General features: G+C 36.7%; 1 protein-coding gene across 7 annotated transcripts in view; it reads right to left on the reverse strand.

Moving 5' to 3' along the window:
• Positions 1-18,078, reverse strand: part of SMARCA2 (SWI/SNF related BAF chromatin remodeling complex subunit ATPase 2) — a 114,978-nt gene that overhangs the window by 42,350 nt on the left and 54,550 nt on the right. For all 7 annotated transcript variants that reach the window (XM_085566416.1, XM_085566417.1, XM_085566423.1 and 4 more), the window contains 9 exons: positions 16,442-16,684; positions 16,030-16,143; positions 13,961-14,068; positions 11,486-11,572; positions 10,525-10,571; positions 9,014-9,180; positions 5,373-5,536; positions 4,396-4,623; positions 2,025-2,102 (listed from right to left, as the gene is read on the reverse strand). In XM_085566416.1, coding sequence (XP_085422542.1) covers positions 2,025-2,102; positions 4,396-4,623; positions 5,373-5,536; positions 9,014-9,180; positions 10,525-10,571; positions 11,486-11,572; positions 13,961-14,068; positions 16,030-16,143; positions 16,442-16,684 — 1,236 coding nt within the window. The remainder of the gene's footprint in view (positions 1-2,024; positions 2,103-4,395; positions 4,624-5,372; positions 5,537-9,013; positions 9,181-10,524; positions 10,572-11,485; positions 11,573-13,960; positions 14,069-16,029; positions 16,144-16,441; positions 16,685-18,078) is intronic.

Below are 18,078 nucleotides of genomic sequence, written 5' to 3' on the forward strand. Positions count from 1 at the left end.
GACAATAAAAAAACTGGAGGAGCTAGTGACTCTCTCAAAAGCAGAGAGGGACTGCAGAGAGACCTCGACAAATTTAGAGGACTGGAAAATTACCAACCGTATGAGGTTCAAAAAGGCTGAGAGCCAGATTCTGCTTCTGGGACAGGGCAGCCCTAGGACGTACAGACACACTGGGGAACGAGATGCTGGAAAGCAGTGCCACAGAAAGGGCCCCTAGAGTCCTGGCTGATGGCAAGTTGAACGTGGTCAGCAGTGCCCTGGCAGCCAGGAGGGCCAGCCGTGTCCTGGGGACATCAGGCACAGCACTGTTGTCCCAGTCTGCTCTGCACTGGGGCAGCCTCACCTCGAGTGCTGGGGGCAGTTCTGGGTGCCACAGTAAAAATGAGATACAAAACTATTGGAGAGCGTGCAAAGGAGGGCCATTAGACTAGTGAAGGGTCTTGAGAGGACCCCTTATGAGGAGCAGCTGAGGTCACCTGTTTTTTTCAGTCTGGAGAAGAGTGAGGGGAGACCTCATTGCAGTCAAGCTTCTTGCGAGGGGAAGAGGAGTGGCAGGCACTGATCTCTTCTCTGTGGTGACAGAAGCTGAGGGAATGGCCTGAAGTTGTGTCACAGATAGTTTAGGTGGGATATCAGGAGTTTACCCACAGATTTGCAGAGCACTGAAACAGGCTCCCTAGAGACATTGTCACAGCACCATGCCTGACTGAATTCAACAAGTGTTAGGACAATACTCTCAGGCACATGGTGTGATTCTTGGCATGTCCTGTGCAGGGCCAGGAGTCGGAATTGACCCTTGTGGGTCCCTTCCAGCATATTCTGTGATTCTGTGAAAACTGCCTTTACTCTAGGGTCTCAACGCTTTTTGGGTTTGTTTTTTTTTTGTTTGTTTGTTTGTTTGTTTTGTTTTTTTTTTACATTAAAGAGCCTTAAAATTTGATACTAAAAGTTGAAGAAAAAAGATAGAAATTCATCATCTACTTTCAACCATGGATTAGTTCTTTCCTTCTAGGTCTGAAGGAGAAATCAGAAGCTCTTTTCTAGCAGCAAATCTACCTTCATACAGTGTACGTGAATAACTGCAACTCACACAAAAAGGGCCCGTGCATGCTTGTGTAACAGCAGATTTTTACAGATAAATTCTTAAGCAGAAGACAATGAGGGAATAAAACCTATACTGCATACACAGGTTTTGCGTTGGTCCTATCAGCAGCTGTTTCTGTGAATACCACCAGATAAACTTCCATTTCTGCACATAGGAGTGCCTGTCTTGTTCCATCTTGCAGAAGAAAGCAGCCTCTGTAGAATTAGAGGGCATGGTACTTTACCTTTGTCACTTAAGTATTGCCCTGTACTGGTGTCAGTGAAATCCAGAGCTCCACTAGCAATCCTCAGACTGTACAAACACTAAAAGGCAAGAGCCATGCCTACAAAGGCATTTCAGTAATTATTCCATCCGTGCTGCAGTAGAATAAACAAAAAGGGAAGCACTAATAAGAAGTGGCTTTGAACCACTAGCTCCATTTTGGTAACTGTTGCAACAATTGTAGCCACAGAGATGCAGCTAACTGGATTCTTGACAAAACCATCAACAATACCCCAGTTAACTTACCAAGAAAACAGCACTGTTAGTCTACTAATTTACTACCTTGTTAAGTTCCTGGAGTTGTCCTTGCCAATATCAAAGTCCAAAAGTAAGACAAAATGTTATAGTAATAAATAGTAATAGCATGCTGTAGAATTAGCAAGCCAAACTGTAACTGACACTTTTGCACTATAAATTTCTCAGGTTGTGTCAAACTCTTCCTTCAGACTGTCACTGACAGCAAGCCTCTCTGAAGTCTTTGTATCATTTGAGGAACTCTGTATTTAAGCAGACTACACTTTTTTCCTCAGATAAGCAATGCAAGTAAATAAAACCTACTTCTCCAGTAAAGTTGTGACAAAATTGAGTGACAAAAAGGTTAAGACCTTTATTGAAAACACTAGAGAGGATAATTTTTTTATGATTGCACCATCCTCACCATAAAGAGATCAAATTCCTCCTCACGTCGAGCAATCATCTGATTCAGTGTCTCATCATCAGGAACTTCATCTTCTTCCTGGTTAGAGAAGGATAAAATTATTAGGAAGTATTCACATGCACCTTGAACTAACAGCCTCCATCAGTTCAAAGCTCCACTGACCCTCTTTTTCTGACAACACGTGGGAAGCACTTAAACTGAAACTAAATCTTTTAAAGTGTTCAGCTATTCAGAAGTAACAAAATAACATGGTAAGAATGACAAATGAGAGTTATTACTACCGTCAAAATTTGAGAATGAGGAAATGACCAAATACAAAATACAAGAAATTTTGACTTGTGGTTTTCCTGGGTCAGAAGCACAGTGCATTGGTTAAAACCAATGTATTTCCATTCTGCTATTTTACAATATTCCTTCAGAAATACCATTCTAAATTTTTAGGTTTTTCCCATCAAAGCAAGGAGACTGAAAAATTCTTGATTAAATGAAAAGAACAAAACATGTTTTTATCCTGGAAAATAACCCTGCTGCATCACTTTCTCTTGACTATTTTCTGCTTACAAATTGAGATGTGAACATTTTACTGCAGACAAAATGGATTATTTCATAAAAACAGAAACAGAAACTAGAAAAACCATTTAGAATTGTAGCATTCAATTGAAAATGTTACAGGTAAAATTATTATGATATCTACTTTAAAACAAAGCCCAAAATATTCTGTCTTCCTCCCTGAATTATTCTGAAATCACAGACGACACAGGTCACTCTAAACAGGGCTTTCTGAATCTGTATTTCACTACACTACAGACCTATAATTCTTCCTAAAAATGCATGTTTTGAGCCCAGTTTAATGGGAGTATAGAATGATGCAGAATACTCCAAAAACCTAATGTCCTGTAACTTATTTTTCAGAAATAATAAGTAATTTATATTTCCATACATTTTCCCTCCAGTGTCTGGATTTCTACACCTAAGGAAAAAACCGAAACGACTTCTCATTAATGTAATTCTCGAGGAACACCTTTGTACCTTAATGAACATATCATTTAGATTTTAACATGAACCAGGCAATTGGGAAAGTGATTAAGAGAGCTAAATCTTCACACTTCTGGTCCCTGCTCCTTCACTCTTCACAGCAAGGAAGTCACATGGTTACTCACACAGAGGAAAAAAAGATTCTTTTATAAATCAGACCATCATGAAAGCGCCACATACTTCCTTATTATTCAGAGAATCTTCTGAACTGAAAAAATAAGTGATCTTTTACTGACAAAAATGTTTTGTTACTCTTCTTTAATTTCTGTGAAAAACACTAAATACAAATTTTTATCTTAATCATGTTTTTCTAAATGCACAATGCAGAGTATACATAGAAGGACTAATGACTGAAGAAGTAAACTCCTTGACCTTTGAAACTTTACTCCATATAATGAAGGACGCTAGTGAAACACAGGCTTTAAAATCTCCTATTAGTGTGCACCTTATTCAGACACACAAGCTCCACTCAGAGGCAAGATCTGGTTAAAGCTCTGTCTTTAACCAGAACAGGGTATTTTCAAGGTGGGAAAAAGTCAGTACTCATCAAAAATTTCTGTGTGTGTGTCATCAGTATAATCGACATGTTTAATTTCTCCTAAATACAGCTTTTGTCCAAATACTGAATTTTTATTCAAATTAAGAGATGAGTCTGCAATAACAGGTGAAAGAATAGGTTCATCATTCCATACTCAAGAGTTCTGTAAAAGAACACAATGAAAAGAGAGGGACACTCAGTGTCCCTCACTTCTCACTATTAAAGAAGCTCAATTCCCACTATTAAAAGAAAAGACTTGACAGCTCTTTTTAAACAGCTATTTCTCAAAGAGAAAGTGGTGATGAGAAGTCCGGGCTGGACACAGCACCAGAAAGAAACAGTTACTTTTAGGCTTGTCCTAAGCCCGAGGCATATCAAAGCAGATCTTAACGCTTAAATAGATTCCAAAGGAAGCACAAATAAGCAGGGTCCTTCAAAACTGGACCAAGGTAGTACTAGCTCCTCAGTGTATCTGAAAATCAGATTGCCTAGCTGAACATACATATTTGCCTTAGGAAATTGTTTATAATCTGTTCTGGAAAAAATCTTTGTTTGAATGTAATTATTTGCCAAAAATACAAAGAGTAGAATGGCTTTTAAGTTGAAATGCCTAATTCTACACTAAGATATAATCCTAACCATTACATCATAAAGAAAGATAAAAATTAAGTTATTTCTATAAATGGATGGTAAGAAATTATAATGAAAGCTTTAATTTCAAGAGTTATGTCAGTCTTTGTAAATGATGAATAAAAGAAGCGTCAGTACTTCCTGAGTAATTATTTCTAATTACCTTACCTCATTTTCTTCTTCGTGCTCCAATATAGCTTGGAGGAACGCTCTCCTTTCATGGCTTGAAGATTTCTGATCAAACATTCCTGCCTGAATAACTTTTTGATCTACATTCAGCTTATACTTTGCCGCAGCAAGTATCTTCTCTTCCACACTGTTCACAGTGCACAGTCGCAGGACTCTAACTTCATTCTGCTGACCAATTCGGTGAGCTCTGTCCTGGGCCTGCAAGTCCTGTTAGGCAAAGAACATAGACAGTAACTTAACAGAGTGAACACAGATAGTAACTCTTTTTAGTCTCGCTCCCCTTACATTTTACATGTGGTCATTGAGTATTATGTGATTTGCATACATTTGCACAATAGCTGAAAGCACATACACACAAGTATGTACTTCCAGGGATACTGAACTTACTTTCTTACAAGTAAGAAAAGAAAAAGGTATCAAAGGCATAATTCAGTTATACCTTCTGGCTCTTTAAAACAAGCCAAAGTGGTGTGATAGCCTCTTTTTCTGGTAGCTGTATTTACTACTAATCACCACAAAGTAAGCCCAGTGCCTCAGGCCAAGACTACTACACTCACATGGTCACCTAATTTCATGAGACAGGTAGCATTCAGCATAGCCTTTACTGAAGTATTAGAAACTACCTACCAAAGGCTAGCAAGCTAGTTATTATATTCTAAGGGTTAAAGAATGAGTACAGTTACACAAGTGAAGCTGGTTTATAACATCGCTAGCACTGAGGATACCCCAAGACTCAGATAAAATATATATGCAGATACAGAATTAGTTCACCAATTTGCACCAAAACATTTTCTGATTGTGGCAGTTTGCCTCACTAATTCCTCCCAAAGCAGCATTTTATCGCTTAATTAGATTTTTTCCTTTTGTCCCAGGCTACATCATTTATTAAAGAAGCAACTCAAAAAAGCATCATGGATTCTTTGCACATTTTATGAAGATAAGAAAATAAATATAACCTGATGAGGATTCCAGTCACTATCAAAGATTATAACAGTGTCAGCAGCCTGGAGATTTAAGCCTAGCCCTCCAGCCCTTGTACTCAGCAAGAAGATAAAGTACTGTGATCCAGGTTCATTGAACTTCTTCAAGAGAGCAGCTCGATCTTCTGATTTTGTTGTGCCTAAAAAAACAAAAATTAAAAATACCATAAAATGAAGTTGTGAACTGAAATAATTTAAATACAAAAACTGTTGCTAAAACTACATGTAAAAGGGTTATTCTAGTGCAATGCTTTTTGACATTTCTGCTACATTTTCCCTAACACTTGCCATGAATGTTTAGGTCAACTGCCTATCATACCTATGGGATAGTCTTCTAAAGGTCTCTTTAAATGCATTTGTTTTGACATTTCTAAAGTAGATCTTAAAATGTTGGCTGACATTGTTATACCTTTTTATAATTCAAATAAATTTCAACTGAAACTACTATATACAAACAGAAGAGAGCTCTAGTTTTGATTAATGCCTTCTGGCTAGAGCAGAATTAAATAGTTTTAAAAGCTACTTATATAGAGATTTATCAAAATGTCACTATTTGCCTTTGGAGTCATAGTAATACAAAACACTGGAAATTCTTAAAATGTCCCATCTTGAGGGTGATATATGTATAGAAGATGACAATACAATTTTTTTTATTACTATGGTGGCTGTTCTCCAGCTGGCTTCCAGATATACCCCCTGCCTCCCCACACTCAGCAGTACATGGGGAGGAAATAAAACAGAAAAGCTTATGTGCTGAGAAAAAGGCAGCTTAATAGAAGTGAAAGGTGTGTGTGCAAGGACAAGAAGAGGAATTTTTTTGCACTTCTCTGCAGGTGACAGATGTTCCACCTGCTTCCTAGGAAGCAGAACCTCAACACCTGTAATGACTAATTGGGAAGACAAATGCCATAACCAGTTATGTCCCTGCATCCTCCTCTTTTCCCTCAGATTTTATTGCTGTTCACAACCCTTCAGTCAACCTCGGTCAGCTGTCTTATCTAGGTCCCAGTTCAATGCAGTCTTACAGGCCTTGGGGGTGAGGGACGTTTGTAAAGAAAGCCTTGACATTGCAAGTGTCAGCAATAGCCTGACACGGGGGTGATGTCACTGGTGGTATTACAAATGCAAAGCACAGCATAACATCGGCTGCTAGGAGGAAAATTAACTCCAACCATCTGTAGCCACCACAATCACACAGCCAAACTGCCAGCCCACAGATGACACAGTGAACCCAATAAGCACATGAATGGGGTACGAAACACTCATGTAAGAAGACAGCTGGACAGAACCTGGATAGACTGCGTTCCAGTATGAAAGATATCTGTCATTATGAAACAGGAAAGGAAGAAAAAGGGTTTATCTAATTTAATGAACTACCTGGAAAAGATAATGAGGTGTATTTACCATACTGTGTCATGCCATAAACATTCTAGCATGAAAAGGAATTAATTTAAAAACATGTGATGTAATGTAATCTAAAACATTTAAAATGTAATGTAATTTATCTGTCTTGAATGGAAGTATTAAAACACAAGAAGGCCAGAGGTGTGAAGAGGGATTTGTTATCAGGCCAGTATGTTCTTCAGACAGTTCTGGCATTCTACGCCACAGTGAGATAGTTCATTTGTGTATCCATTTCATAATCCCATTTTACATTCAAGGACAATATTGGTTCAACTTCATGTTCATTAATATCAGTAAAGGATGAGAATATTTCTTGGTACTACTTTTTCTTCTGATTAAAATATGACGCTAAGAGACAATTTAAAACACTATTGAAAATATTCAGAAGAAACTTCAAGTCTCACTTATACTCTTCTCCGTATTTGCCTTGAATCATTGCTTCTCTACTAAGAAGTATTCTCATAAATGCTGCTGGTCCTATGTAATACTACAATTTGTGGGATAAAACATTAAGTAAAAATGATCACTATTTAAGAAGCTCAGTATGAGGCAGAGATCATCAACATGGAAGAAGACCAAAATGGAAACTTCTTTCAAACAGGTTTAAAACTCAAGTAAAATATGCTATTTTAAATTTTTCTTTCATAGAATTGTGGGAATCATTTACCAGATCAAACAGATTGGAAAACAATTCTGAGATGATCACATCCAACCTTCAAACAAACACTTCCCTGTGTACTCAATCACAGCACTAAGTATTACATCCAACCTTTCTTCACGTCATCTTCAGGGATGGTGACTTCTCCATTTTCCTGGGCAGGCCATTCCAATGCCCAATCACCTTTTCTGTGAAGAAATGCCTCCTAATGCCCAACCTGAACCTCCCCTGGTGCACCTTGAGCCTGTGTCCTCTTGTCCTATCCCTGGCTGCCTGGGAGCAGAGACTGACTTCCACCTGGCCACACCCTCCTTTCAGGGAGTTGTAGAGTGTGATGAGGTCATCCTCGACCCTCCTCTCCTCCAGGCTGAACAACCCCAGCTCCATCAGCTGCTTCTTGCAGGACATGTGTTCCAGACCCTTCTCATCAGCACTGCTGCCCTTCTCTGGACCTGCTCCAGCACCTCAATGTTCTTCTTGTAGTGAATGGCACAGATCTGAGCACAGGATTTGAGGTATGGCCTCACCAGTGCTGAGTACAGGGGACAATCCCTGCCCTGCTCCTGCTGGCCATTCTGTTGCTGGCACAGCCCAGGATGCCATTGTCCCTCTTGGCCACCTGGGCACTGCTGGCTCATGCTCAGCTGCTGTCACCAGCACCCCCAGGGCCTTTTCCTGTGGGCAGCTCTGCAGCCACTCTGCCCCAGCCTGTGGCACTGCCTGGGGCTGCTGTGACCCAAGCACAGTCTGTGAATCTACTGAGGGTACATTCAATCCCTTCATCGAGATCATCCACAAAGATATTGAACACTCAAAGAGATACTGAACAGAATAAAGACATTAGTATCTAAAATGCTTCTAATCCATCTTTTTGTTCGAAGTAATAAAACATATCTACACATGAAGAAATTGAGGCTTTTGATCTTCCTCCAAAATTCAGGCATCATGCTGAAATTCAGCTATTCTGTGAAGTATAACAGTTTAATTTTAAACAGATAAAAATGAATTTATTCCACTGAAATATAGGCCTAACATTGGCATTATCATCTCTTATAATGAGAATATTTTCAGGCAACTTAAATAGTGATGACTGATTGGGAACCTTGGATTTTAAACCCTATGTGAAAAAGAGATGAGCCTCCAAGCAGCAAATTTATACATTAAGCTGCATTCCTGGAATAGACCTAAGTGTTTATCAAAAGAATCAATTGACCAAATGATCTGCAGATTAAATAGATAAAAGAAAATACTGAAAGAGACAGAGAAAATTACTTCTGCGAATAGAAGCAAAAGTATGTATTTCTCAGTACCTTCCTTGCCTGGAAGAATATGAGAAATTCTAGTAAACTACCACTGAAGAGTCTACTGACATAATTTCATGGTAAATACACTTGCAAGATTATAAAATAGTATTTTGAACCTTTTTTCACTCTTGTATAGTCACAACACAGCACTGTTATGAAAACACTAGGAGGAGAACCCAGGGCTCCCATGTCCGACTAATGAAGGACACCTCCTATCTTAGTATTTATCCTTTTTTTTCCATTCAGCTTACCATCAAGACGCAGGTAAAGGAAATTTCGAAATGCAAAGTAGTCTTCCATAATGGTCATGAGTGATGTCATTTGACAGAAAAGAAGCACACGATGGTTAGTAGCTCTTAACTTTGGTAGAATACGATCGAGTAGCTCAAACTTCCCTGAGGCCCGATAAAGTTCAGCTCTGTTGGAGAGAAGCAGCACAGTAAATACCAGAATAAGCCCACATTTAAAAGTCTGTTGTCATTATCATGTCAGAGTATAACAAAAAGACTAATTGACTTAATCTAAATAAGACTAATAGCACTTTTCTTTCTTTAAAATTGCATATGTTGATTAGAATAAACACATGCAAAGTCCCATTTTCCTGAGTTTTAAAATTCTGCTGAGTTTCAATCACTCAATTCTTTTTCATTATTTATTAAAACAAATGTCATTTCTTAACTAGGTAAGCACTCTATAAGCTAAGACATTCACCTGCTATTTCGTTTTCAACTGGCACTAAAAACAACCTTCAGTTGCAACCTTCAGTTTTAAATTGTATTCATCAGGCATTTGCTGGAAATATTGCAAACTGAACTACTGAATTTGAGATAGTGGCAGGGTCTGACATTTACTCTTTAGCCATACAACCTCAGTTGTCCCTATTAGTGTTTAGCTGCTTTGATTAGCTACTCTTTGGCTCCTATGCAAGAATTCCAAAACTGACTCCTAGCACTGAAATTCAACCCACAACCCAGAAAATGAATAAAAATAAACAGAAAGTCTAGATCCACACCACAGTGATACACTTTACAGAAATAAACTTCATGCAACTCTTTTCTAATGTTGAGTCCGTACTCTCAAAATACAAACATTAGCAGTGACACAAAATCTAGAAGATACGTTGTGTTCTGATATGCGTGCATCTGTAATCAGCCAAAGACTAAATTGTTTAGGAGACAAGTATTCTGGTATAATAGCTAAGGACAAAAAGAGTCTGGTATACTAGATAAAGAAAAAAAAACCCAAAAACATTAGTATCTAAACAAGAAGAAAGTTAGGTAGATGATACACACTTTTTGTTTAAGAAAGCATCCATTAACTTGACAGCTGCACTGAGTGTCAAGAAAAATAAAACAAATTTTTTCCATTTCAGATAATGGAAGAAATGTGACTTTAATTTGGAAAAGAGCTAGTGAAAAATGGAAAGTAGAAGGCAAAAGGAACAATAAAGAGAAGAAAATCCTAACAGATATCACTAAAGAGTTATCCCAATGAATTTCAGATGGTATATTTTTTCAAAATAAGGGGAAAGGAAGACCCGTCTTTTTTGTCTGCCATCCTGAAAGAGATGGACAGTAATGAAAAGATCTTACAACACTTCTAGTGTTAGGAACTTCTAGTACTATTAGGTTTTGCTTTACATATGTGCCCTGTACTTCTGCCTCTGTATAAAATGCTTGAGTTTCCCAATATGTATCTTCCAGAAAAACAATTTGATCATTAATTCCAATACAACACTATGGACAGCAGTAAAAACAGTTACCCATTAATGACACCATTTGAGTAGCCCAAATGTTCAGCGAAGGACTCCTGCAAAGATATAAGCAATAAACATATTACAAACTACACAGCAATCAGAAACTATGCACTCTTATAGAAATCAAATTAAATATATGAATATTGCAGTTTGAGTTCAGTGATGTTCACACTCTTCGAAACCACCTTGTGGCTACAGTGCTCTCCTTAATGTTTTCCTGTACTATTATTTGAAATTCATGATTTGCAGAGGTGACTTCTGCAGCATACATTTTACCAGATTACAAATACAGTAGAATACTGATTAATTTATAATAATCAGAAGAAGATCCATCTGCAAATTACTCAATTTAATTACTCAGCATTCAAGGTCATGAAGAGAGAAAACTACTACAATAATAATAATACCACTACATCACAGTAGGCACTTAATTATATTTTCATAAATTTGGCAATATTCCAGGTATCTATAACACTTTCTATCTTTTCACATATATTATATTGATATACTTAGATCCTACTGAGAGATGGCATATAGATAATACATTTTTGCTGAAAAAACAAGATGGACAGAATAGAATAACTACAGCTGACACTGCAGAAGATTAGCAGTCTGCTAACTACAGAGATTATACACATGACATTTTGCACCATGTCTATACATAATGAATTTGGTATATGTGAGTATCAGGTTGCTCTGGGTTGTCTTAAAATAACAAAAAACTCTTCACATCTTGAAGATAACTAGTCCGTAAAATTAAGTACTTCAAAAATAGACTTTGGAATATCAATAAAAAAATGGCACTTGTTGATTATAACACGTTTTTTGAGATCTGTCCTTTCCAGTATAAATTATGCAGATAGAGATGTCCCCTCCTACACACGTAAGCTTTAGCAGCAGTTTTCTATTATCCCATCGTATTTTATTGAATAAAAACAACTCTCAAAATCAGACCTATCAGTCTTACCTCAATGTGTTGAAACATGTATGGGTGATTGCATATCTTTCTCAATTGCATGATAGTGTTCATAAGAGTTTTTGCTCCGCCTTTTCCCTGTGGGTACAAACAATGCAAACCAAATTATTAATTTCTTAGCTTATGAATATACTCTTTTAACATACTTTAATCCTAAGCCCATGGGATCACTAAGAAGGAAATAAAAAAAAAACCAACCAAAACTCTACAGTAAGAAAAAACAAACCAGGACAAAGCAAAACAACAAAAATCAAAATACTATTGTCTTGCTCTATAAATTCATCCGTCATAAGGATGCTCTGTAATGAAAACAGAAGACCAGGAAGTAATCAACAAAGTGCACTACATTTCTACCTGCAGTAGTCTTGGTGGGAAGCAAAGCATCTACTATCTTGATTATTTATACTCTTTACTATGAAACCATACAAACTCCATAATGTCTGAACCTTCTAACAGAAGTAATTCTAAATGGATTATTTTCAATTCCATAGTAACTTCTCCAATCTGTTCACTCAATATATGGGTTTCCCACTGCAGGCTGAGCAAAACATCAGGCCAGAGGTACTAAAATGTTAAAGTTCACCAAATTAATGAGTCATCTTATTATTTAAGGAAGTATATTCTCAAAACACATACTCCAGTTAATCTTGTAGAACCAGGACACTCATCAGACACTGAGGTGTGCCAGACCAAACTGTATGGTTAAAAACTAACTGAAGCTGGTCAGTGTAAGTTTGAGAACATTCCATCACATTAACATTGCCAAAAACTTGTTGCTTTCAAATGCTACTTCATTTTGTTGCCATTTTATTAAAATGTGATCAGAGTAGCATCAATATTCCAAGCTTACTGTATGATTAATTCAGATGTTTTTTAAAAATCTCAGCCAAAACAATTTACCAATTTTGAGGTGTAAACTAGGGGAAAAACACAGTACTTAAATATAATATATACTAGCAATAGTCTAATCTTTTCTGGGAAGTACATGGAAATCATACCTTTCATCTAGACCAGAGATAATACATTTGAAGTGAGAGCTCCATATATTTAAAATTTGGTTTTGTTCTTTGTAAGATTGTCTCAAATTTGTTCAAAAAAGCAGTTTGCATTTGTTATAAAAAATTTCCTAGTGCTTTCTATCTGAGTGAATTGTCTCTAATCTCAGCTGGATTCAGGCCAGAGCTGCAGAAGGACATTAATTTTTTTCCTAATAATGGTTGTCTGGTTATTCAAGTCAAGCAATCTTAACAAGCACGCCCCCCCCCCATTCCCCCCCCTTTGCTGACAACAGGTAGCAGTGATAATAGAGTTGATTTAACATTTAAATTAAAAAATCAGTTAAGAGAGGGTTGCAAGAAAGGAAAAAAATTAGCTCCTTGGGGAGCGAATAAGGCAAGGGAAGTGCTCAGAAGACAGCAAAGGCAATTTTAATTAGTTAATCACAAAACTACGTAGAGATACAGGTAGGACAAAATACACGGAAGAGTCTGAGCAGATAAAAGAAAAGAGACCAGAAAAGGAAGTAGAAGACTGTGATACAAAATGAAATTTTTAGGACGAACATAAAGATATCAAATTGAAAAACTGCATTAAAAATACAACTAAGGAACATGATTTTAATGTCTAAAAAGGGTTCAAACTAAGAAGATGCATTTCAATATCCAGTGAAAAAGAGCCCTTTTTCTGGAGTTCAATTAAGCACCAGTAAAGAAAACTAGGAAGGTAAACTAAGATACTGAATAGAAATATCACCCATACCAATGTAACCTGAAAAAGAATAATGGAAAGACTGTATGTGCACTGCATCACCAACATATACACTAGAGGGTACAAACTGAAACTCTTACATTCTAGATATTCTGCAGGGTCTGTTCAAAGTATTTCACATTTACTACAGTATTTCAAATTTGTTATCATGCGAAAAGTTGATGAATGGCAATTTCTTTACTCAGTAATGATGGGATCAAACCCCACAACAACATAACCAACATTTATTAATACAAAGTCTAAATGTGACTATATGACTTTGAATCTTAGTAATCTCTTAAAGAGTTTTGCCACCAACAGACCTTGCAAGGATGAATGCAAGCATACAGTCCTAGCTAACAAGACTTAGCTAATAACTCTGAAAGACAAGATAAATGACCTTCTGTAGCCATCACTCCCACAATCACAATTATTCAGATATATTATTGAATTAAGCTCAGCCAAGGGAAATGCAGATTTTTCTCAAACATTGCCTGTTTGCAGGAAAGCAGTGCAACTACACTGAATACAACTGACTGCAGCTACACTTCTCCCTATGAACAGCTACAGCCTTGTAACTGAAAGGCATGCCTGAATATTTCCCATGGGAGATACCTGCAGTAAGAGTCTCCATATTAATTTCATAAAATAGAAGTCATGTTGTTAACATGTTCACTTGTAATACATTATTTCCTTAAAATTTTAGTCTTTCTTTTGTACCTTCTTGTCTTTTTCAGAACCATCCGTAAGCAGGATCCCCTTGGCTTGCATGTGACGGTACAGGATCTTCTGAAGAGCTGACATATCACACTTGATCACATATTCCACCTGGTATTAAAAAAAAAAACAAACAAACAAAAAAAAACAAAAACAACACTATGAACACATGGACATAATAATGTTAGTAGGATCTAACTACAGGTTCTTGTCATTCTACAACAAAACAAAACAAAAAAACTACTAATCTTTTACCAGTACCATAGCACCACATAAAATTTCAATGACCAGAAATCTTAACTGCAAGCACAGAAATGAGTATTTGTGAGTCACAGTTACAGTGAGACAGCTGGATCTTAAGGATGCAACTGCAGGATTACCAAATATACTTTACTTCTCACTCTGTAATTTTTAAAATCTAAAAAAATATTTTCATTAATTTTAAAATGAACATTCAACTAAAAACCTATTATATGTTTAATAACCAACTGAATTTATTGTGTCTGTTAAGTATTATAAAAATATTGAGCAAAGCATCATAAAAATATCATCACTGTATATCTAGTAATTAAGAATCCCCCACAGAGTCTAAGTGGCATAATGTTTATTTAGACTGTCACCATTTTCTCAATATCCACCAAAACACTAGGACTTAATACAGTATTGTATGAGTGCTACATTCAGCCTGATTTGCTCAGTTTTGAACAGAACTATATTTAGTTCTTAACTGCATACTGGATTTAAAAATAGTAACAGAAAGATTTCACACACCAATTTTATATTTTTTTCTATTGCCCAACGTCCAGATTATAGTCACTATGTTTTTAGTAAGTTATGTCAAATAAAAACTGTAACATAACAAAACCACGCTAGTGGCTAGAAATCTTTCAAGCTGTGAAAAAAATGTGAAGATTCCTAATGCTTAATAAATAAAGAGGAAGAAAGCTATGAGGTTGTCTTCTCAGAAAGACAGGAGTATAAACTCCTTAAAGGAAAGTGACTTTCTTTAATGTTTACCAAGATTTCAAAGAGCAAATGAACCTGATTAGCAGGCTTTTGTCCCCAGGTTCAACCCTCATGGATGGATAAACTCCTTTTGTCAAGATAATGGCAACAAAAAGAAACATGGTTTTCTGAGTATGAGTGTGTAAGCAACTTGAAAATTTTCCCTCTCCAATCCCTATTATTTGATTTATCAAATGCAGTGGCTTGATTTCAGTATTATTTTCAAAAGCAAACATCTTTTATTCTCAAATAATTTTTTCTGAGGATATTGAGAATTTGACATTTAGAGGAACTGAAATTTGCAACAGTAGTAGTATTTAAATGATTACAAAGATGAAAAATAATTTTAAATGCCTTTCTTTGTATTGTCTCTAAGCATCTGTACAGAGTTGTCCATTCATTCAACCAGTCAGCTCATAACACACCTTACAAATATATCCATTTTGTTTGCTTTTAATCCAGTTTACCTAAAATCAACTTTTCCTTATATCACACCTGCAAATTTGATTTTTTTTTTCTTTAGTTGCTGTTGTTATTTTGGGAAGAAGGATGTAGAATTGCAGAGGAGGGCACAATGGGACAAGATGAGTTACCCAAATAAAATAAATAAAAACAATTAACTTTGAAATCAGAAAATAATTTTATAGTCTGAATTAAAATGCTACTAGGTAAAAATAATTGTTTAATTTCAACAAGACAATTCACACAACTTCTGGAATGATAATACAGGACCAAACTGTGCCTACTCTATAAAGTGCAGTAGTTCTTCAGAGATTTCAGTGAACTAGCTTCAACTTCCTTCAGTGCAAGGAGGATGGTACAGACAGAATTTTATCCTCAGTGTATGGCTGGCTCATAAACTGAAACCAGACTTTAATGCATAGAAGTTGCATATCTTACACTGGTTGCAACAAACACATCTAGAGTTGGTGAGGAATCCCGAGAATGCTTCAGGTGCTCAGGCTTCCTCAGCTTTCTCTGAAGAGGTATAAACAAACACTAAAGAAGTCCTCTTCTGCAATATTAATCTCAAAAAGGAACATTACTTAATGTCCCTCATTGCAAACCTTTTCTGGCAGTTGAGACTCAACCTCCTTCTTCAGTCTTCTCAGCAAGAAGGGCCGAAGCACTTTATGGAGACGACGGATGATCAGAATAGTTTCTTCCTCATTTAAGTCCACCTAAAGAAGTTTATAAAAGTCACTACAAAGCAAGTCAAATATATTAGGTAATGTATTCTCTCACGTGGAAAGTTAAGAATGTGCAATAATTATTTGCATCTTACAACTAAACTTACCCTCAGTAAAAAAATACACTTTAAACATTAAAATTTTGGTATTATACAAAAGGGTCTTTTAGTTATGTTAAATCCCTAAGTACCAGCACAAGTTCAAACAGTAATCCTTCTGAGTAAGTGCTTTTCTGTTTTCATCGAAGGGGTTTATTTCTGGTCTTTTAAAAAAAACACTGCCACAATACCCTTTCTCCAGTCATGGCAAATGGAGCGTTGAACCACTGTTCAAAGGTGCTGCAACTCTTGAAAATGGTTGGAAGAAGGAAATTGAGAAGAGCCCAAAGTTCAGGCAATTTGTTCTGCAAAGGAGTCCCAGTCAGCAGGATTCGCCGAGGGGCCACATAGTGAGTATTCAAGACCTGAGTCAGTTTGCAGTGATGGTTCTTCATTCGATGGCCCTCATCTACTATCATGTACTTCCACCGAATCTGAAAGAAAAGAAGTTGACAAAGTTAGAACAGGCCAGATTTGTCAAGGTCCTCCCAACAAGCATAAAACAGAAATACTTAAAGCCTGAGACATCAATCACTCTCAACCCTTAGGAAAGCCAAATCAAGCATTATTCAACTATCAGTGTCCTTGCTAGCAACATACAGAGAGACAAACACTAGGTACACTCCATCTGATGGTGAAATCTGACTGGAAGTAAAACAGCTAACAGCAGATTCCTTCCATTTTTGGGCAAGAGATTAGAATGACTAGCTCTTCAAGGGCAGAATATGGCTCACAGTGGAAGAAAGAAGCCACATAAACTTCAAATAAATCTGTCTGTAACAAGAACCTTGACAGGAGACAAAAGCCTTTTCAGATAAAGGTGAGTATGCTCATAAACAACAGCAACCCTGAACTTTATTTTGTTTCAGCTAATCTTATGTTCTGACTTGAGAAGAAAGCAGTGTAATTAAAAACATCTCAGCTACTGCTTTTTCAAGTAAGTTTCTATTTCTTAATATGAAATCTTAAATGCAATCACAGCAGATGTTGAAAGCTGTTGTTCAAGCTCTCTTTTATCACCTGTACTACAACATGGACAGTCACACTGACCATATGACTAGGAAGGTCTCTGTACTTTTACAGGTGCTACCTAATTCCATTTCCCAGGACAGGATGAGTTGCATAGTGCTGTCCTTCTATCTTTCAGAAAGAGTGGGAAAAAATAAAGGAAAAAGAAAATTATGTTGTCTCAAGCTGTCTTCAAGTATTCAGAACAATACTAAGAAAATGCACTGCCCTTTGTATTAGACAGGACAAACAAGTGATATGCAGTATGTAAAAAATGAAAATGAAGTGAAGACGAACAACAAAACTACAGGAGGACAAATATTGTTTCTCTGTATAGCAAAATACTTCTGCTTTGTGTGCATATGAAACAGCCTTACAGTACAGTAGGTTTTTTAGATTCATTTTATTTGACACTGACTTGTAGAGAGACAGTCAGCCCCTAAGAAATGCAACGTGTAGACTCTTTAGTCTGGATACCAAATTCATGATATAGGTAACTATTTGGTCATGTGGGGAAAAGTGACCATATAGCTGGAAGGGCCCTAATAGGAGTGAGCTTCAAGAGAGAAACAACAGAAAATGTTAAAAGTCACTGATGCAGATTAGGCTGAATATTATGCAGAGGTGAGAGAAGTCAAGTTCTTCCAAAGACAGGCAGGCATACAGTACTGACAGAACTGCACATAGAAATTATTCCCCTTGACACATTTGGGAAAATCCTAATGTTTACAGAAGGACAGCTGTGACTGAGAGGTTCAATCATAAACTGAGAAACAGAAATGTATACAAAAGGGATAACTTTCATTGAAGGGACAGAACT

This window comes from Lonchura striata, chromosome Z (genome assembly GCF_050655825.1).
Source record: "Lonchura striata isolate lonStrDom1 chromosome Z, ASM5065582v1, whole genome shotgun sequence".
Lineage (NCBI taxonomy): Eukaryota > Metazoa > Chordata > Aves > Passeriformes > Estrildidae > Lonchura > Lonchura striata.